General features: G+C 37.3%; 1 protein-coding gene and 1 long non-coding RNA gene across 3 annotated transcripts in view; one reads left to right on the top strand and one right to left on the bottom strand.

Annotated features, from left to right (window-relative positions):
• The window catches only part of ITGA8 (integrin subunit alpha 8), a 232,004-nt gene that overhangs the window by 32,382 nt on the left and 176,490 nt on the right, over positions 1–23,132 (top strand). The window contains exons 4-8 of the mRNA XM_001377451.4: positions 1,616–1,739; positions 11,096–11,157; positions 12,842–12,887; positions 17,434–17,559; positions 19,739–19,783. Of these exons, the coding sequence (XP_001377488.2) occupies positions 1,616–1,739; positions 11,096–11,157; positions 12,842–12,887; positions 17,434–17,559; positions 19,739–19,783 (403 nt within the window). The remainder of the gene's footprint in view (positions 1–1,615; positions 1,740–11,095; positions 11,158–12,841; positions 12,888–17,433; positions 17,560–19,738; positions 19,784–23,132) is intronic.
• LOC103101947 (uncharacterized) lies at positions 1,519–22,682 on the bottom strand. 2 transcript variants are annotated; one of them, XR_008912441.1, is made up of 3 exons: positions 22,608–22,682; positions 11,968–12,046; positions 1,519–1,805 (listed from the first exon to the last, which is right to left on the bottom strand). It is a non-coding gene; the product is annotated as an uncharacterized LOC103101947 (long non-coding RNA). The 2 variants fall into 2 exon arrangements; XR_001625217.2 differs by lacking the exon at positions 22,608–22,682 and adding an exon at positions 20,258–20,570.

The raw sequence follows: 23,132 nt of genomic DNA on the forward strand, positions 1-23,132 counted from the left end.
TCCAGTGCTAGCACAATGCCTTGTTCACAATGGGTGCTTACTTTTTTGCTAGATTGAATTGAAAGTGGCAATCCAGGTTGTGGTCAGCATTTTGGATGGCTGGGTGTATTTGGTATAACCCTGGTAAACTAATAAAGACCAAAGACACAGGCTCATAATGTCCAAGTGTTTGGAGAGGTCTCATTGAGAGTATAGAAATTAGAGATTCTCATTCTGCGGAGAATTTCCACTGTGCCATGATTGATTGAGGCTAGACTATAAAAGTCTTTTAGGATGAAGTTGGTTAAACACTGGAATGAATTACCAAGACTTTGTGGACACCATGTCTTTAAAATTAGGATATGTCCTCATCCATCTGGAATCAGTTTAAGTGGGAGCCTGCCTAAAGCAGGGAGATAGACTTGATGACTTCTCAAGTTCGCTCCCAGTCCTACAGTTCCAGGATTCTGTGTTCTTGGAAATAAATGCTTGACTAAATAAGGGCAAACACACTCAACCAGCATTAGGTCCAACAAGCAGGAGTAAAAAACCAAGAGTCTATGTCATATAGAAAAAAACATGTACGTATATGAGTATGCGTATCTACACACACTTATATATTTCATTATGTAAAACATTTTCTAGTAATATTTTAGTTTATCAAATTTATTGAAATCTTTACTAAAATAAATCTTTTTCCTTTTTTTCCCCTTTTCCTTGATATAAAATGTTTCTGGAGAACCAAGTAAGATAGTTTGGGCACACATTACTTATTCCTGCTCTGATTTACATTTATTTTGTCCATAAAAATTCTTGATGTTGGCCAAAATAATCTAAAGGGAATGATCACTTTTGTCCCATAATGCAGTTCTGGAAACCATGGAATAAAACAAACCTTCTGCAAACGGGCCATATTTTTCCATACAAACAGTGCCATTTGCTGCATCATTGACTGAAAATCTGGTATCAAATAAATGATTGATGTGGTCAGCAATATGTCATAAAAACAAAGGTACAGCAATCAAACTTCTATGATCACTTAACTTAATAAAAACTTATTCTAATTTCTATAAAATGGGAAGAAATGTGCTACACACAAAGTATATATCAGAATCCCAATGTCCTATGAATTTCATAAGTAGCAAATAGAAATACAGGTATAATGTAATATAAATGTGATATAAAATGAATGAGTGTGAGGGCAGCTAGGTAGCTCAGTGGATTGAGAGTCAGGCCTAGAGATGGGAGGTCCTAGGTTCAAACCTAGCCTCAGACACTTCTCTGCTGTGTGACCCTGAGCAAGTCACTTAACCCCCATTGCCTAGCCTTTACCACTCTTCTGCCTTGGAACCAGTACACAGTATTGATTCCAAGATGGAAGGTAAGGGTTTAAAAAAAAAAACCAATAAATAAATAAATAAATAATGAATCTATGACTTAGTAACCTCTGAGATCCTTAGAAATTCTGAACATCAAGATTATACAATACATTGCCAAGGTAGCCTGTCTCATTTCATAAGAGAACCACTGAACACAAGCTTGTATCATTCTCATTTCTTGTGGTTTGCCATGCATAAGGAAACAAGGTGGCTAAATCCTCATCCAAGTATGCCTGCTGTCTTTGATATTTTAACAGGCCTGCGCTCCTTTGTATCACTGGAGAACTCTCAAAGCTACCCGGGAAAAGGATCCTGTTGGCACTTGCTACGTAGCGATTCAGAATTTCAGTGCATATGCAGAATACTCTCCTTGTCGGAACAGTAAGTGCTGTTTGTCATGTCCTCTTGTGGAAAGTGCTGTTTGATTCCAGATATTCTTTCTTGTTCCTGTAAGTACAGACAGAGTCAAAATGTTCGTTCAATTTTGGTTTGGTTTCCAATGGCTGGGAAGGCGGCAGAAGTGGGCACTGTGGAGCGCTTAGAGCTTGAATGAGACGTTGAAGAAGCCAGGATCATCCATTGCATCCAGAGCCATCAGAAGCCATCTGACTTTTGTCTTGCCACTGGATTTTGATGACTGAAAGAGAGAGTGAGGCCAAAGACGTTCTGCCACTCTACCTCACTTAAATCCCATTTATGCTCAAATCAAAAAACATTACCCACCAGTGATGCCACTTTGATCTTCTTCCAGGATGAAGGGCATCCAACCACCCAACAACATCAAAACAAGTGTTTAATGACCTCACCAAAAAAGAAAAAAAAGCCTCAATAAGGATTATCTTACTATAAAAATACTATAACAAAAAGAGGTAGCTAGGTGGCACAATGGATAGAGTTCTGGGTTTGGATGAGGAAAACCTGAATTCAAATCCAGCCTTAGATAGAATGAGTGCTACTTTAAATATATATATAAGTTATACATAAAATTAAATCTATGAAAATTAACTTAATTATATATATAAATTAAATTATTGTTAAATATATAATATTAAACAAAAAATTAAAAACATTAAATATATATTAAACAAAATATATATGTACACACACATATATATGTATGTATGTGTATATGTATATATACACATACGTACATATATGTCTCAATGCTCTCAGACAGTTCTCTAAGACTTTACATTACCCGTGACCTGACTCCTGTCAGTGGAATACACCTACACATTGGCAGTTGAAATCATTTAGCTAGACATTTGTCACTGGAGAAGGAAATGTTGAACCACTCCAGTATCTTTTGCTAAGAAAATTTCAAATGAGGGAGTAGCTGGGTGGGTCAGTGGATTGAGTGTCAGACCCAGAGATGGGAGGTCCTGGGTTCAAATCTTCTCTCAAATACTTCTTAGCTGTGTGACCCTGGGCAAGTCATTTAACCCCCTTTGCCTAATCCTTATCACTTTTCTGCCTTGGAACCAATACATAGTATTGATTCCAAGATGGAAGGTAAGGGTTTAAGGGGGAAAAAAAGAAAGAAAACCCCAAATGGAGTCACAAGGACTTGACTGAAACATCTCAATAACAAGATGTAAACTCAGCTTTTCTGACTCCAGATCCAGTATGTGTTCTACCAGGCCACACTATCCCATCATCCATTCTCTGTTTTTCTCTACTTCTAAAAAAGCTTTGATTTCAAAATTTTCTACCTTACTGAAAAGTATACCTTGAAGAGACAGCTAGGTGACTCAGTGGATAGAGTGCCAAGCCTGAAGGGAGGAAGACCTAGGTTCAAATCTGGTTTTGGAAACTTCCCAGTTGTATGACCCTGGGCAAGTCACTTATCCCCAATTGTCTAACACTTCCCATTCTTCTGTCTTAGCATATCATGATACTTATTAATTCTAAGAAAGTAAAAATTGTTCCTTGAAGAAATGCCCCTGTAAATACCAACAGTTACTTCTGAGAAAAGACATTTTCAAATGAAGCATTTTTAATTGCATCAACCGTAGAGGATTTTCTCTTTCTCAACTATGCATTTATCCCAGAGCTTAATTGATTGTCATCTCTTGAGATTCTTCTTCAGAAGGTCAAGGGATCTGATAAAGTATGTCAGGAAGAAAATCCAGCTTTTTGAAAATCGATGGAGCTACATTGTTTATTGCTAATAGCTGATGTTGATAAGTACTCTGAATATAGTTTTAGATGAATCCATGTTCATGCTTAATTGTATGAAATTTTAATGCTAATGAGCTCTCTGTGTAGAATGTACATTAGCCAGTAGGTTCCCAGAATTAGAAATGGCTAGTTGAACTTCCCTTCCTGCATGGAGTAATGTATCTTACACTTGCTCTATTCTTCTTGACTCTGACTTCTTTGTTTAATTTCTTCTCTCTAAAAGTTAGCTAAATCTTTCTTTTCTTTTTATTTAATCCTGACCTTCTGTATTAGAAACAGTACTAAGGGGGGGGTAGCTGGGTCGCTCAGTGGATTGAGAGTCAGGCCTAGAGATGGGAGGTCCTAGGTTCAAATCTGGCCTCAGATACTTCTCAGCTGGGTGACCCTGGGCAAGTCACTTAAACCCCATTGCCTATCCCTTACCATTCTTCTGCCTTAGAACCAATACACAGTATTGACTCTGAGACAGAAGGTCAGAGTTTTAAAAAAAAGAAAGAAACAGTACTAAGTATCAGTTCCAAGGCAAAAGAGCAATAAAAGCTAAGAAATTGGGGTTAAGTGACTTAAGTGTCCAGGGCCACACAGCTAGGATGTGTCTGAAGGCAGATTTGAACCCAGGACCTCCAGACTCTAGCCCTAGTTCTCTATCCACTGAGCCACTAGCTTCCCCTATATACTTCTTGTTAGGATTAATGTAAAAAGAACACACAGGGAAAGGAGTCATAATGGTAATCCAGAGTCACTATCCTCATTATGACAGTTGGCTCTATGAAAATGGTATTTCTTTGTGGCATTGCCTGGCTCAGATCTACATCCATTTCTTGGCCTTTAAAATCACCTTTCTTATCATCAGGCAGAGATGCTTTTCGTTAGCATGTTTGAAGCTCTTGTGATTCTTGTTATTTAGTTGTTTCCGTTTTTTTTTTCTGATTCTTTTGGGTTTTCTTGGCAAAGATACCAAAGTGGTTGGCCATTTCCATCTCCAACTCATTTTACATGTGAGAAAACTGAAGCAAACAGGGTGAAGGGACTTGCCCAGGGTCACACAACTAATAAGTGTCTGAATCCAGATTCGAATTCACATCTTCCAACAATCTATGCATGGGGCCCCCTAGCTGTTCTATTTAAGAAACTACCCAATTATATAGAACCAATTCTAGAAGGGCTATTGATCTCCCTTTCTCCCAATTTAAATTAGTCTGATATTACTTCAATTCTTTTTATATCTAGATTTATACTGAATCTATTGAAAAACTCAAGATAAGATGCCTAAACAAGTCAAACTTGGAATGGTAGCCTTTGATTGTCTCCTTAGATCTCTGAGGCACAGAAAAAGTATAGATTTCCCTGGGTAAAAGGCTGGATTTTTATAATACCCTGAAGCACATTATGAAGAAGTACCACCTTGAAAGGAGAGATGATCCAATCTTGGGTTCATATGCATAGCACCAAGTAGCATCCCTAGGCCACAGAAAGTGCTTAAAGAGTTGAATTAAACTGAATCTAGGAAGACTCTTGAAATTAAATGTATTTACCTTAGCCAGGAGATATTTGGGGAAGGACAGTGTTTCCTTGTCTTTCACAGCACTAGGAATTAGGCAAAAGAAATATCGACCTGGGATATCTCAAGCCCACTAGCCAACATTATTTCACAGGTTATAAATTACTTTTGGTTCCCTTGGCATACATATGGTCCCTTTATCTGGCACTGTTGAGGAATGAATGTTTTGCTTACATGAGCTTCTCAGATAACTACAGCTTAACTGTTTTTAAGTTACATCGTTAAAGGCCACGTTACTAGAAATCTTCATAGAATTTATAACTCATCTCCTAACACGCACTGCATATTTGTTTAAATAGAACATATGATGTGAGATTTAATATTTTTCTTGATCACAGTTCATTATGTCTGTGTCCATAAATATGCTTTACTACAATGAATTATCTGAGGACAATGTGCATTGCCACTTCTTTGTTCCTGCTGTAAATGGACCTTGACTACTTGGGGTTTTTCATTTTATTGTTGTTTTTAGTTATTGATTTTGGGTGCTGGTGTTTAGTTTGGGGGTGATGGTCACTTCTCATGTTGTTACTTCTTACTCTTGATAGTACATCTGCTATCATGAATATTGTCAATATTGTACACCAGAAGGATCAACCGCTATTGCATTGTAACTCACCACACTCAGGGATATTCCCTGAACCAGATTAAAATGTCACTAGAAAGTGTTTAACAAAATAAATAAAAATACAGTATAAGGCAGCACAGATAATATTAATTTATTGTTTTCTAAGTCAGTGTGTGGCCTAGAAATTCTCTTTTTGAGTTTGACAACACTACACTGTACCACACCCCTGAACTCCAGTTTAATTAGCTTAAATATAAATTGGAAATGAGATACTTAAATATAAATTGGCAATGAGATAACAAAGTTTATTAGAATTTTTTGCTGTTGTTCAGTTGTTTTAGTTGTGTCTAATTCTTCATGACCCCATTTGAGGTTTTCTTGGCAAAGATGCCAGAGTAGTTTGCTATCTCCTTCTCCAACTCATTTTACAGATGACTAAAATTAGACAAATAGAGTTAGTGACTTGTCCAAGGTCATGTACCTAGTAATTATTTGAGGTCAGATTTGAAATCAGTTCTCCCTATCTCTAAGCCTACTATTCTATCCACTGCACCACCTAACTGCTTGCATAATTACTACTCCTGGGAGAAATGTAATTGCTTTCCTTTTTTAAAATATTCTTATTCTTTTTCTGGATAATTCTAACTTTAATATATTGTAGAAGCTACATAAGATAATTTCATGGATTTGAAATGCTTCCCAGGAGTCCAATTATGCTTAAATTATTTTTATTTTCCAGGTCAGCCTTTTTTTTCCCTGATGAGATAGTTCACATGTTCTATTTTTTCATTAGTTAGACTTTGTTTTAATGTTACTTGATATCTCATGGAGTCATTAGCTTCTGCTTGCCCAATTCTAATTTTTAAGAAATTATTTTCTTTAGTGAGTTTTTGCTCCTCTTTTTTCTTATTTGTCTAATTCTACTTTCAAAGAAGTTCTTTTCTGCAGTAACTTTATATCTCCTTTTCCATTTGGCTTATTCTGCTTTTTCGAAAGTTTTTTCTTCAGTGAATTTTTGTGCCTCTTTAACCATTTGAGCAATTCTCGTTTATAAGGTGTTATTTTCTTCAGTATGTGTATGTGTGTGTGTGTCTTTATGGTTAATTCTTTTTTCATTCTTTTCTTTCACTTATTTTTCTTCACATTTTTTTCTTCTACCGCTAATATCTTTCTTTAAGTCTTCCAGGAATTCTTGTTGGGCTTGAGCACAATTAACATTTTTCTTCAAGATTTTTTTTTTGGTAGCTATTTTCACATTGTTGTCTTTCTAAATTTAGGTTTTGGTTTCTTCTCTGCCTCTGAAGCAACTTTTAATGCCCATGTACTTTTTTGTTGTTTGCTTGTTTTCTCAGACTATTTCTTCACTTTGAACTTTATGTTAAAGGTGGACTCCAACTCACCTTGTGGTTGGGAGGCACAGTACCAAGCATCAGGCTTTTTCATGCTGTTGTTTTCAGTGTTAGTTCTGGAAGACTGCAAGTTTCTGGTGTATGATCATGGGAGAGGTGTGGTAATTACTGCCCTGGTCTCAGTTCTGGTGTTTATCCAGAAAGCACCCCTGTTCTCCTGCAAATACAAGTACTAATGCTCCTCTCCTTCCTGAAACTGCAATGCAGAACTGTCTTTATGGGCAATAGAGTTCTCAGTCAACACTAGCTGCACTCATCGGCAGCAAAGGGGTCCTTGTCATCTCTTTCTGACCGCCATCTGACTTCCTTATAGTCTCTGGGCTGAAAGCTCCCCAAACTTCTACTTCTTCATTGCAGCCACCTCTAAGACCTACTTTTGGTTCTCCTACCCTTCTGCAGATCTGTAACCACCCCTATGATGCAGTTCTCTTATCCTGGGAAAATGTCTCTTTCTAATCTTTTGTTGTCTCTGTTTCTCCAAAACTTATTTTGAGGCATTATTTTAAAGTTGTTTGGTAGGCAACTGGGCCTCAGCCTAAACTCTGTGTTCTTGATTCCATAGGATGCTGATCCTTAAGAGCAGAATTTCTTACAAAATTAATATCCAGTTTATATTGAACTCATATACCAACAGAAGAATGATTTGAGTCATAGAGTATAGAGACTCCTTTCTCTACCTCTGAGGCTTCTTCTCAATTCTCAGAAGTTCTATTGTCCTACAAATGCCCACAAAAGATTTCTCTTGGTTCCTAATGTCCTCACAACTCAACAACATGAAAAGATCACTTTTCACGCTCATCTGGTCATGAAGCTGAAACATCTGTGGTGAGATATTTCAAACAGGAGTCAGAGAAGCCTGCCTTGTTAATTTCCCCAAGACTCTTCAATAATGTCATTACCACATTGATCAATATGGAGTTAACTTTCCTCTTAGAGTGGGAGCTTTTAACTACTTATACACAGTTTTTCAGTTCAATCATATTGGAGGAACAAAATAGCCCTCCAAACCTTTGTTTCCTGTTTTGGAAATCAAGGCATATAATCAGCATGATTGTCTGAATATCAGGATGCTGAATGTAGCATGGATACAGAATGGTCTAATAGAAAGAACTTGGACTTGGGAGTGAGAGGAATTGAGTTCAAATACCTCTTCTATCACTTATTATTACTTTGAGCAATGCACTTAAGTTTTCTGGGCCTCAGTTTTTCCATCTGTATAAAAGAAAAGGTTCATCTGGAAAGTCTCTACAGTTGCTTCTGGCCTCTAAATCTGTGATCCTGGCACAGAGCTTTACAATGCATTGTTATATTGGGGAAAAGGATATTTCCTTTTGGAGTCTTCCTCCATTACAGAATGTCCCAAAAGTCTTAGTGCAATTTTAAGCTGGCTTAAAACTCTATTAAGATTTTGGGGGCACTCTACAAAAACTAAATGAGAATGAATCATTTTCACAAAGGAAGGAATTTCTATTTATTACCCAATTTCTAAGGAAAACTTTTTCCATGGGACTTTTCCTTTTTATGCTATTTTGAGAGCAGTTTTTAAACACATACACACACTCACACATACAACCATATTCACACTCATATATACGCACACACTCACATGATCCCACTCATACATATAGTCACACTCACATATGTTCACACACAAATGCTCTCCTACTCACACATACTCACTCAAGAACTTGAAGAAAAATGGCACCCAGAAGTCAGAGGCCACCCATTTGTTGGGCCTCACACACATAAACCATAAAAGTCAATGGCGAGGGAAAATGAAAAGTAGTAAATATAGTACCCAAGATAGGAAATTACGAAAAGAAACAGGGACATCTGGAAAGAATGGGAGATGACCCAATGCCAGAAGCAGCTCTGGAGCATCAAGTAAATGGAGAAAGAGCAGAGTCCATCCTCAGAAAAGATGGGAAGGCTAAGCCCAGTTGGAAAGTCTGGGAATGGCCCTCCATGCCCAAACTATAAATTGTTTTCTGTGGATGATGTGATGATGATATGTGCTTCCTTCCTTGCCCTCTCATTTCCATTTCTATCCTGACAAAACAAATGAATAATTATTTACATATTTGCCACACAATCCTTAAAGAATTCAGTTTCTGCAAGCACTGAAGCTACTTTCTGGTTACAATTTAGACACCTTTCGAAGCTGCGGTGACTCTTTCAAGTTACAATTTATGAGTCGTCAGAGTTGGAGTGGGGTGGGGAGGCTGATTCCACATCCTCTGAAGCCTTGCAATAAGGCTGCTTTTGGGGTCCATGTGTGAGTCTGACTGCTGGGTGAAAGGATCTTGTGAGCACCAGTTCAGGAGGCAGAAGATTTGAGTGCATGATTTATTATCTCAGATACTCACTACCTATGTGACTTCAGTCACTTAATTCCCTTGAGCCTCAGTTTCCTGACTTTAAAAATGAAGTGTTGGCAAAGGCAGCTAGGTGCCTCAGAGGATAAAGAACCAAACCTGGAGATAGGAGGTCCTGGGTTCAAATTTAACTTCAGTCTCTTCCTAACTGTGTGACCCAGGGCAAGTCACTTAAACCCCATTTACTAGCTCTTACTGCTCTTCTGCTTTAGAACCAATGCATTGTGTTGTTTCAAAGATGGAAGGTAAAGATTTAAAAAAAAAATGACAGGTTAGACTATAAGCTCTATAGAATCCCTTCCAACTCTTGATTTATAATCCTACAAATTGGCTTTGTCAGTATTTCATTCCCATATCCAAGCTTTTGCCAAGATCTCCTGATTTCACCCCTGCAACTTCTCCTGAATATGCCCCCTTCTCTCCTCTGGCAGTGCCAGCCCTCATCACCTCACAGCGGGATTATTGAAATTACAGTGGTGAGCCTACCTGCCTCAAATCTCTCCCCCCTCCCATTCATCCTCCACTCAGTCACTACAGTGACTTTCTTAATATTTAGGTCTGTTTATAGCCACGCTCTTTGCGGTGGCAAAAAATCAGAAAATGAAGGGACGCCCCCCCCCCCCATTGGGGAATGGCTGAACAAATTGTGGTATATGTTGGTGATGGAATACTCTTGTGCTCAAAGGAATAATGAACTGGAGGAATTCCATGGGAACTGGAACGACCTCCAGGAAGTGATGCAGAGCAAAAGGAGCAGAACCAGGAGAACATTGTACACAGAGATTGATACACTGTGGTACAATTGAATGTAATGGACTACTCTACCAGCAGCAATGCAATGATCCAGGACAATTCTGAGAGACCTATGAGAAAGAACACTATTGGATGAGACTTTGATGCTTATCTCCCATGCCCAACCCCTTGTTTGTTTGTTTATTCCCTCCCCCCAATAACCAACAATGCAAAATTGGGTTTCAGAGATCATTGAGTCCAAGTCCTTAAATGTAGAGTTGAAACACCTGAGTCCCAGAGTGATGGACTGATTTTCCCAAGAAGCTGTCATTTGACCAAGGCCACAACAAATTAGTATAGAAGCCAGAACACCAGGTAGCGTTCTCTTTCTATTCCATGGTGCCATTTTATGGAAAAATGGAACCATTTGATCAAGCAGTTGTTTTTCTTCTTTGGCTGTAGATCTTAGTTCTTGGGTGTTGGTGGCCATTGCTGTGTTAGTTTTTGTTCCCTTCCCAGGCAGAAATCTGAGTGAGTAAGTATGCAGATCTCTGTGTATTGAGCTACAGAAAGGTTTTTGCCCTGAGCCTATTTTTTAGTCTCTGGTAAAAAAAAAAATTGGGGAGGGGCAACTATGTGCCTCAGTGTATAGAGAGTTTGGTCTAGAGATGGGAGGTCCTAGGTTCAAATCTGGCCTTAGACATTTCCTAGCTATGTGACCCTGGACATGCCACTTAATCCTAATTGCCTAGTCCTTACTGCTCTTCTGCTTTGAAACCAATACTTTGTATTGATTCTAAGATAGAAGGTAAGGCTTAAAAAAAAAGCAATGGGGACATCCTAACATGGATTGCAAGAAGATGCCCTTTGGGTGCTCCATATTTAATAGCTTTATATTTCCATCTTTGTAGGCAATGCTGATCCTGAAGGTCAAGGTTACTGTCAAGCAGGCTTCAGTTTGGATTTTTACAAGGTGAGATTTGTTTCACTCATAGCTTAGAGGCAATAATTAATACTCTCTCCAAATCATTTATCTATCCTGGTGGCTTATTTGGATGCCATTTGCTTTTCTAATAACAAAAAAAAATCACTGTATGTTTATACTAACTCATAAATCATTGTTTTGAAAAAATAAGTATCAGTTTCTAAAACTTGCTTTGCCTCTAACAAATATTAAATACATTATATATGAGCACCAAAATCCATATATTCTTTGATAAGGGCTTGATCAAAGTAATATGCAACTAGAACGGAGTTTGGGATACACACACACACACACACACACACACACAATACAATTCAAGAAGACTAGCAGAGGGATTGAGAGCCAGGCCCAGAGATGGGAGATCTTGGGTTCAAATCTGGCCCCAGACACTTCCTAGCTGTGTGACCCTGGGCAAGATATTAGCCCCTCACGCCCCCCCCCCAACTCTTACCACTGAAAGCAATGCACAATATTGATTCTAAGAAAGAAGATAAGGGTTTAAAAATATTAGCAACCTATAGATTGCTTTCCAGTAGAACTTTTCCCCTCTGAAATTAGGGGTGGGGAGGGACTGGTTGTGATTAGGATCAGGAAGGCCAAGGGCCTGAGAATAATTGTCAATGGAGTTCCAGCGCTTTGTGGTATAGATATTGTTAGGCTACTAGATTGTGCAGTGAATAGAACTTGAATAGAGAGACAGGGATCATCTTTATGAGTTCAAATCTGACCAGATCTTATACTTACTAGCAATGTAACCCTAGGCAAATCACAAAACCCTGTTTGACTTAGTTTTCTTACCTGTAAAATGTCCTGGAGGAGGAAATGGCAAACCACTCTAGTATTTTTTCAAATTGGACTCACAGAGGGTGGGACATATCTGAAATGACCAAATAACAACAATAGCAGATATATGAAAATTAGAAAAAAAGTGGGAGCCTTCCGTCTCGCCATATTCACTCAGAAAATAAGTCTGAGATTGATTTGAGCCTCTTTCTTGAGATTCAAATGATTATGTGTATTATTAGATGGAATTAAGGTTTTTCAAAAGCATTAGAGATTTACTTTGGTGATGTAGTCCTAGAGAGCTGAATTCATCCCTTTCTAAGAAAGAAGCCCATTCAGCTCATTAACTGAGATTTAAAATACAAAAATAGCTATATTCTTTTTGGTAGCTTAATTTTAAATCTATCTTGTGGACCTTTCTTGTAAATAAATCAGAGCCAAGGAAAAGAAATTAAATTAACTGGGGTATCGGTAGTGGAACCAAGAGAAACCTAGGTTTGAATCCTGCCTTTCACATCTACAAGCTGTGTGAGCATGGCCAAGCCATTTACCTTTGTGAACTTCAATTTTCCCGTCTGTAAAAAAGAGATAATATAATCTATAGCACCTACATCATAAGTTTCCTATAAAGTGAAATGATGTCTGGAAAATGTCTTGAAAACTTTAAAGCACAAAATACACCTCAGCTATTACTCTTAAAACACATAAATATGGTTGGTAGAAAAGTTCCTTTAAAATTTTTTTTACCTATATAGTTAGTCAAGTCTTTATTCAGTACCTCCTATATACTAGGCACTGTGATAAGAAAGACTTTTTAATTTTTATATAATTTACCATGCATTAATAATTTTAAAAATTGATGGGATTACTGTTGGTTTCTTTTTTGTAGAATGGAGATCTCATAGTGGGAGGACCTGGCAGTTTTTACTGGCAAGGTAAGTTTTGTTGACATAGAGGAAATCTGTTTTGGTAGATACTAATAAAAGAAAATTATGAGTTAAAACCAATTGGTGTTTCATTACACTCGGTTTTATATCTGCATTCATAGAATCTGTACTTGACTATGCAAATTTTATTTTGAAATCATTTTGCAATTAAACCATTCCTTGTAACCACCCACATAGATTAAAACCAAATAAATTGACATTTTGCATTTTCTTATTAAATTCCTTTTTACAAAATGGTCAAAATATTTGAGAATCTCTTAAATAGAGTGGCCAATCTGTATCTAAAAAGAGAGTTTCTGTACCAAGAGATGTCTCCACACTAATGAAATTTCACCGGCATCCTGACAATAGAGCCACTGAAGCATTTACTTTTTCCTGAGAAAATTTACTTTAAGTTCATTTTGTGATTACATCCAAGTTTAGTTTAATGTGAGAATTATTAGGAATATCTAAAAACAAGATCATTGTTGCTGGGTTTTTCCCTTTATCCCAGCCTGGGAAACTTGGCAAATTTTCTAGCATTGTTCTCCCTCTACAAGACATGAGTAATTGCCATTGTCTGACTCAGAACAGTCCTTTAAATCACAGCCATCAAATCAAGTTTATGGCCCAGCTTCCTTGTTGTACTTGCTCTGGTCCCAAGCAGTGTGGGAACCATGTGTTAATTCACTGGAGAAATTTGGCTTTTAAATTAATTATTACATGTTGGCCTTTAAAGAGCATATCCCCAAGTTGACAGATTTAATATCTTCCCTCTGACAGACAGGAAATTGCCAGATTACATTCTTTCTTTAGATGCTCATCCTAAACTCTGAAAGGCAACACAGTGTGTCCAAACAGCAGACTTTCAACTCAGTAAGATCAAGGTTAAGTTCTAGTGGTTACCCCCATGGAATATAAGCTTCTCAAGAGTACACTTCTCTCTGAACTCACCCATAAAACAGAAACGTATAGCAAAGTGGATTAAAAACCAGAATCCTACTATATGTTGTTTATAAGAAACACACCTGGGGCAGGGTGACATACATAGATTCAAGGCAAAAGGCTGGAGCAGAATTTATTATCCATCATCTACAATAAAAAAGCAGGAGTAGCAATCATGGTACCAGACAAAACTAAAGTAGAAATTGATCTGATTAAAAGAGATAAGAAAGGAAATTACATTTTGTTAAAGGGTACTATAAATAACAAAGTAATATCATTACTACAAGTTTATGCACCAAATGTCATAACATCTAGATTTCTAAAAGAAAAATTATAAGAGCCCAAGGAGGAAATAGATAGCAAGACCATACTATTGGGGGATCTCAACTTTCCACTTTCAGAACTAGATAAATTGAACCAAAAAATAAATAAGAAAGAAGTAAGGGAAGTGAATGAAATGCTAGAAAAATTAGAGTTTCTAGATATCTGGAGAAAACTGAACAGGGATAAAAAGGTATATGTCTTCTTCTCAGTAGCAAATGGAACATATACAAATATTGACCATGTACTAGTGCATAGAAATGTTGCAAACAAATGTAGAAAATCAGTAATAATAAATGTAACTTTTTCAGATCATAATGCTTTAAAATTTATACTTAGCAAGGGTCTGTGGAAAGGCAAATTTAAAATTAATTGGAAACTAAATAATCTATTTCTTCAAAACTGGTGGGTCAAAGAAGAAATCATAGAAACAGTTATGAACTTTATTAAAGAGAATGACAATGCAGAGACAATGTATCAAAACCTATGAGATACAGCCAAAGCAGTACTCGGGGGTTGGTGGGGGGATTTATATTACTGAATGCCTACAGCAACAAAATAGAGAATGAGGAGATCAATTAATTGAGTTTGCAACTTAAAAAATTAGAAAAAGTACAAATTAAAACTCCCTAGATAAAAACTAAATTGGAAATCCTAAATTAATAAAATTGAAAGTAAAAGAACCATTGGACTAAAAAATAAAACTAAGAGCTGGTACTTTGAAAAAAACCCAAATAAAATAGATAAAGGTAATGGTCAATCTAATAAAAAAGAAAGAAGAGAGTCAAATTAACAGTATCAAATATGAAAAAGGTGATCTCACTCCTAATGATGAGGAAATTAAAGTAATTATTAAGAACTATTTTGCCCAATCATATGGTAATAAATATGACTAAGTGAAATGGATGAATATTTTCAAAAATATAAATTGCCTATATTAACAAAAGAGAAAATAGAATACTTAAATAATTGCATCTCAGAAAAGGAGATTGAATAAGCCATCAAGGAACTTCCTAAAAACAATCTCCAGGGTCAGATGGATTCACAAGCGAATTCTGTCAAACATTTAAAGAACAACTAATCCCAATAGTATACAAATTATTTGACAAATAGGCAAAGAAGAAGTCTTACCAAATTCTTTTTATGACATAAATATGTTATTGATTTCAAAGTCAGGCAGACCAAAATCAAAGAAAGAATATGACTCTCTCTCTCTCTCTCTCTCTCTCTCTCTCTCTCTCTCTCTCTCTCTCTCTCTCTCTCTCTTACTCTCTGTCTCATCTTTGTTCCTTCCTTCCTTCTTTTTTCTTTCTTTCCTTCTCTTTTCATCCCCAACACATAGCACATAGTAAGTGCTTGTTAAATTCATGTTGATGTATAATTGATTGGTACTGACTTTCCTAGCTTTATAATATTAAGCAAGTTACTGAGTTTCAGTTTCCTTCTCAAGAACATGGTTAAGTGAATTTTCCAGGACCACAAAGATAGTTAGTGCCTACATAGCCTTAAAACTAATGGAATTAACCAATTGACTTTAACAATGATGTAAATAAATGAGTTTTTCAAATGTTTTAATAGAATGGTTGAGCCTTGATTTCACTTATGGTTTGGGAACTGTGAAAATAAATTAATTAAATGTTAGTCTATTGATCTGCAGATTTTACCACCATTTGGATCCTTTTTTCCTTTGAATAAAGAGAGCTTGGGATGGACAGGAAGGAAGGAAGGGACTTCCTGTACTTCAGAATGAATTACTTAGGTCTATCCTGCTGCTCAAGTCATTCAGGAAAGCTGATGATGAAAACAGGGCAATCATAAGAGTCATGACCCTGACCCTTTCACATGGCATTGACAAGATTAATTTTGCATTCTAATAGAAACCATAAAAACTTTGCTCTTAAAAGTGATTCTGACTTTAATGGAAAGTAAGTAAATGTTTTTTTTGGAGAAAATAACTTGAATTTTCTCGCACTACTCTGCAACAATAATAGTCATTTCATATGGTATATTAACACCTCACCATGTGGAAGAATTGGATAACCCAGTGTAGGCTGGGTTGAAGTTTCCTCTTACATTTGGAAAATTTAATATCGTGGCACTTAGGAGTTCATAATATACAAGAATTAGAGTAAATTAAAATCAACGTATATTTATGAAGTGCATAATTTGTATCAGGCATTGTCCTTAGCACTGGGAAGACAAAAACAAAAATGAGCTACTGTACTGCCCTTAAGCTGGCCTCTACTCTAATCCCTTTATTTGAGAGATGAGGAAGCTAAGACTACAAGTGCATTTTTCTACTGTGGATAACAATGAGATATACAAATGTTGTATTATGGAAGAACACTGTATTTAAAATCAGAGGATCTGGGTTCAAATCTTGACTTTATCACTTCTTATGTGATCTTATTTGGCAAACCATTTCACTAATTTAGCTAGACCTAGTTTCCTTATTTATGAAAGGATTAGATCACCTCTGAAGTCAGTCTTACAGCTAAATCTATGATCATATGAATTTATTTTATTTTTTAAATCCTTACCTTCTGTCTTGGAACCAGTACTGTGTATTGGTTCCAAGGCAGAAGAGTGGTAAAGGCTAGGCAATGGGGGTTAAGTGATTTGCCCAGGGTCATATAGTTGGGAAGTGTCTGAGGACAGATTTGAACCTAGGACTTCTCATCTCTAGGTCTGGCTCTCAATCCACTGAGCTGCCCAGGTGCCCCCTGATCTTATGAATTTAAACAGAATTCCAATAAATGTCTTCCCAAGTATAAGGAGACATGTTAGTCCTAGTAGTTCAAGGTAACTCAAGGTTAGCATATTCAGAATTAGAATAACCCTAAATACACTAATTTACTCTATTTCAACTTATTTTGGGGCAACTAGGTAGTACAGTGGATAAAGCACTGGGTTTATATTCCTGAGTTCAAATCCAGACATTGACACTAGCCTTGTGACCCTAGACAGGTCATTTAATCCTGTTGACCCCAGTTTCCTCATCTGGAAAATTATCTGGAAAAGGAAATGGCAAACCAATTCAGTATCTCTGCCAAGGAAATATCAAATGGGGTCCTGAAGAATAAGGCATGATTGAAATGACTGAACAACAAAATTTATGCTAATCAGAATTCCTGGTGTGTATATTGTTGTAGTTACCCCAGAGATCATCAATAGTTCCCTCCATGTATTAAGAACTGAGCATTTCAGTAGAATGACTTTATCTTAGATATGGTTATAGGAAACATGGTGCTTCCTTGCTTTCTTTTAACATAAAGTTATTTGACTCCAGGCCAGGTGATTACAGCCAACATTGCCGACATCATTGCCAATTACTCATTCAAAGATATCCTAAGAAAATTGACTCGAGAAAAGCAAACTGAAGTTGCGCCAGCATCCTATGATGACAGCTACCTTGGTAAGATTCAGCAACTCTTTGACGTATTTATGATTGCTCTTGGCTAGATATGTAAGTCTCACTGAGGACCAATGGGTAATCCATTGGCTTTGTGGTCATGTAAGGGAAAGGCTGCCTTCTTTTTCTTTTAAGTCTATAAAAAGGCCTTTTCCCAAAAGTATTCCTAAATCCCTTGGGTCAGCCACTCTAGGTAACATGCACACATTCAGATATAACTGATAGTTATCAGCATGGTAAGTGGAAAATGCACTGGCTCTCTAGTTAGAGGCCCTGAGAAGAATTCCCTGCTCTGATGCTTACCACCAGCTCTACCCTGAGGAATTCCTTTAATCGCTCTGAGCCTCAATTTTCTCATCTATAAACTGAAAGGATTTGACTAGAGTCTCGAAGGGTCCTGATGTCAACTTTAATTTCAAAGAATTGACATCGTTGATTATATGTGACATCCCAACTCTGCTTCTGGTCTTTGTACCAGTTCTCTCTCATTCCTAGAATGCTATTCCTGCTTACTTCTTTGAATTCCTCATTTCCTTCAAGATTTTACTCAAATATTACCTTCTCCCCAAAGTGTTTCTGGACCTTTTTCTCCTCCCCTGAGTTCTTAGTGCCCACCCTCAATCCTGAAGTTACTTAGGGTTTACTTTCTGTTCACTTATATGTATACATGTTGTTCCCACATTCCCATACAATGTAAATTCCTTGAGGGCACAGACAGTTTTGTTTTTGTTTATGTGTATTCTGGTACCTAGCAGGGGTCTAGCACACATAGTAGGTGCTTAATACATTCTTATTAAACTGAATTGGATTGAATTAATTCAAAGGCTGTCCGAAGGGACAACTATCCAAGTAATCCTAAACACGATCAGAATTCTGAAGATTCCCATAATGGCTTTTGATGGCTACAGGAGGTCAGACTGAGAACAGGAAACAATGAGGTCAAATTCCTCACAAGTGCACCATCCTGTGATTGTATTTCTTATCTGATTCCACATAAGAGTTATCTTTCACTATAAAATTTTTGGGCAGAAGATATAAGACAAAAATGGCAGGTCTTAATAGTACATGTACGAGTATCCCTTCCACATTGCGACTTTCCCAGTAACAATTTTGATAGCAAAATATTAAGTATGACATAAGAAATTAAATGAGAATTGGGGAGAGTTTTATAGAAACTGAAGATGACACACGAAGGCCAACAGATGACACAAAAATATTTAGAAACAATAGAAGTTGATGGCCAAATATTTAACTTCAATTTTACATTAAGATACTATAAACACCCCCAAAAAAGAAAAAGAGAAGAAAATCAGACTTCTCTGGTACAAAAGGGAAAAAATGGGAAGAACAAAAAAATTTTCACAGATTTTCCAGATCACAGAAGCACTGCAACCCTAACTTAGGCGATGTGGAGGGGTATTTGCAGTTCTTGAGAAATCAAAAGCCTTGGTCAAAGGATACATTGCTGAGTTTTTCACCCTGCATTTTTAGCTAAGGAAAAGTAGGAACCCAGAGCTCCTGCTGATTACCTGAATTGGGAAAACCTAAACACTTACATACAGTGTATCAGAGACAGTAGAGTTGCTACAACCCAGATTTTAATAATTATGCTAAGTTAATTAAAAATGTAACTGCTAGCAGTCCTGACTTCCAGTTGAATTGGGAAGCATCTCTGCTCTTAGCTGTGATGTTGCTGTGCTCTTTATATTCACATATTTTTTTAAAAGAGTTGATTTTACAAATTACATGTAATAACAATTTTCAACATCCATTTTCCAGAGTAATAAGATCCAAGTTTTCTGTCTCCCTCCCTTACACTTCCCTCCCCCATCCTGGTGATGCTAAGCAATTTGATCTGGGTTTTACATGTGTTATGCAGAATCTACATCCATATTGGTCATTGTTGTAAGAAAGTAGTTGCTGGGCTCTTAATAGTGATCAGTAGTCCAGTTTTATTTCTTTTTATAGAAGGAACATATACAAGTTAATTTGATTATTATGCTTTTTTTCCTCCAGTCTCAGACCTTTTTTATTAAGTTTCTAGTGCTCTGCAAAGAGAGGAGGAGCCTGGAAGTACTTAACTCTGCACATTTCTCTCTAAGTAGTTTATTTGTTGGCCTCTCTAGCTGATACGTGTTCATCCATTCATTCATTTATTCATTTTTTATGCATTTATTTACAGGATATTCCGTTGCTGCTGGAGAATTTACCGGAGATTCTCAGCAAGGTAGGAAATATTGCATCGAGTGCTATCAGAGAACTTTCTTTCACAATGCTGATTGAAAATGTTAACATCAGCATGCTCGTTTTACAAATGAACAAACTGAGCCCCAAGGAGGCCGAATGACTTAGGATCATTACAACCTAGGCTTAGCGCTAGAAAGGACCAAGGAGACTATTGAGTCCAACCTCTTCAGTTTACACATAAGGAAATTCAGTGACAAAAGAGGGTTGGCACTCTAAAGGTTGCCCAGGATCAGATCATACAGCTGGTAAATTCTAGGACTGGGAGTCCAGTGCAGGTCTCTTAATTCCAAAGTCTTTCTTGTATACTGATAAATGAGTTGGGAACTGAGGGCATAATTCTCAGGTTCTAGATAGAGGACTTACCAAATGTTTAATGTCTAGAACAAATGATGCATTTAGTAGCAGTCTTAGAATGAGACACCAAGAGTTCTCTTATCCAGACAGTGATACTTACATCTTTGGTGGACAGTAACTGTTGTTCGTCTCTGGTCTTGAATTCTTATTCTTCAAATAATAAAATTTACAACATGTTAAATACAGTCATCTCTAGAAGGGCAAATACTACATGTAAACCGTAAAAAAGTACACTACAATTAGCTGGAGTTTAGAATGTTGGCAGGGGGTTGTTTATTTTCTTAAAGATATCTGCTTGATTCAAGCCAGTTATTACATCGGAATTTTTTGGTGGTTTTCTTTGTGGCTAAAAAAAGAGGAAGCTGGTAATCGGGGAGATTGTGAAGAAGACCAAACATCTAGTACTATCAGGGGAGTAAAAAAAAATCTCAGTCCTGCAGTTCCTCAGGAATTTTGCAAAGGAAACTATAAAAGTGCCAGACTATCTGTGAGCACAACAGTTTTAGGACATTGGATTCAGACTTGTGGGAAAGAAATCAAGAACAGCATTACTTTTGGGCTGTTGTTCAATTCTGACCCAGGAGAAGGCTTTGGTGAACCACAGCCACAGATTTTAGATGAACAGGCTGGAAAAGAGCGGCTACCTTCCAATCTCAGAGATGCTTTTAAAATGAAGACTAGTCAGGCAATAGATCCAAGATTTTAGTGATTTCCAGAACCTTTGGTAAACTGCCTTTGAAATCCCAGCATCTGAGAACATCTTCATCAGTTCAAAAGAAAATACAAACCTCCCAGGCAGGCCAAGGCTCCATAGGCCCACCCGCCTTCAGTATTTACTCAAGGAGACTGTCCCAAGAGGCGGCGAGGAAAGAAGCCTGTCAAACAAAATGAGTAACTGCACATCCTCTTGTAATCCACTTAGATGCACTGAGACCAAGCTCAAGCAAATCCTCTGGCCCCTGGGAATCCCCACTCTCTCTCGATTAAGCCAGTCTCTGTCACTGTTTGAGAAGTAAATGGCATTTGAATGAAGGTTCCCCCAAATCATGGGAGTCAGAGGCAGGTCTCCTGACCCAAAGATCAAAACTTTTTCCCGCTCTGCTGATGAAAGGACTAGAAGGGAAGGGATATTTCTAAAGTTCTGGGCAATGGACGCACTAAATGTCTAGTAACTTGGACAAAGTGGGAAGAATCTGAATGTCTTCACCTTCAAATAAGAGTACTCCCAATGGGTTAGCCATCTTTATGTTTAGTCACTTTTTAGTCATATCTGACTTTTCATGATCCCATTTGGGATTTTCTTGGCAGAGATACTAGAGTGGTTTGCCATTTCCTTCTTCAGTTCATTTGAAGGAAACTGGGACAAATAGAGTTAAGTGACTTAGTCAGGGTCACACAGCTAATAAGTGTCTAAGATTAAATTTGAACTCAGATTCTGACTCCAGGTCTGGCACTGTATCCATTGTACCACCTAACTGCCTTAGTAATAATAATATTATTATTAATTATTATGTATTAATATTAATTGCTATTAATATTATTCCTCACCTAATTAGGAGTTAGGATCCCAGAAATCAAAACTGTCCAAGTTGGTGTTCAAATTTCCTCTAAAACAAAAGAAAATTAATCTAAGGGATTTAAGTAGAGCTCTGAAAGAGTCTGAAATTTCGACTCAGAGGACCTATGTCTGTTTTCCAGCTCTGTCACTTATCAGCTGTATGATTTTAAGCAGGTGACTTTTTGTATTTGTGACTCAATTTCCTCATCTGTAAAATAAGAGAGTTGAGTGAAATAAATACAGTATCCTGAGCTGAAACAGACCTTAGAGAATATTGAGTCTAACCCAGATCTGACCAAGAATCCCTTCTCCAGTACTTCCCATCAAGTTTATTCAGCCTCTCCTTAAAGACATCCAATGAAGGTTAACTCACCACCTCTCATGGCATTCTATTCCACTATAATGTAGCTTTTAAATTTTTAAGATTTATTTTACATCAAAACAATGTGTGTCTTTGAAATTTCCATCTGTTTCTTGTAGTTCTATCTTTTGCAGTGTAAGGAGTAAATTTAGGGGTTTTATGACTAATATATTATCTTTATGGTCACCAGAGATTAATTCAAATTCAAATTAATTCAAATCCCAATAAAAATACTCAAGTCAGTTTGGGAATTTTATGATGGTTTAATTAATATAGAGGAAACGAATTAAGAAGAAGAGAGAGGGAAAAGGGTATAAGATTTCTCCGGCCTAGGCTGAGTCAAGGGGAGTTCAGAGACCTTCCAGGCACGAGGCCTCTTCCGAGATGAGTGGCCTCCTAGGAGGATGCCATTTTTAGGAAAGGGAAAGGGAAAGAAAGGAATCAGCCTAAACTCCGAGAGAGCTCAGGGAAGATGCCTCACCTGACCCATGATATTAAGCTTCTCCCAGTTACTGTATCAAGGACACTCACCACCAAACCCAGACAATAGCTGCAGCCACACCAAGATGCCAAGGTGCCCAGCATGCTGTCACCAGCCACCTCTCTGCCAAAAGAGACCAAGAGAGGAAGTGACGCGAAATATATAGACCATTTTTACATCACTTCCTGTGTCTCACATGTACCAATGGTAGCTTAAGCTTGACTTAGGACAGCCCAGGGGGTCTGTCAGTTGTTTCTGATTTGTCATTTGCTAGCACATGTCTGTCAGAGGCCATCCTTCTCAACACTTAATCCTTCAGTAGGGGTGTAGACATTCCTGTTTGGTTAGACTAAGCAGGGTGGAGTAAATCTAAAATTCACAGCGGACAAACAGAACCAGTTTCTTTCCTCAGTCATGACCCTTCAAATATATGAAGACAGCTATCATGTCTCCCCAAATATCTTCTCTAGTCTCTAAGGTTCCTCCGAGCTTGAATTTTCTTAGATTCCATAAGTTTAGAAAAACCAATTATAATTTTAATAGAAACTTTTGAGTTAAACTCATAAGAGCTAACT

The sequence above is a fragment of the Monodelphis domestica genome, chromosome 5 (genome assembly GCF_027887165.1).
Source record: "Monodelphis domestica isolate mMonDom1 chromosome 5, mMonDom1.pri, whole genome shotgun sequence".
NCBI lineage: Eukaryota > Metazoa > Chordata > Mammalia > Didelphimorphia > Didelphidae > Monodelphis > Monodelphis domestica.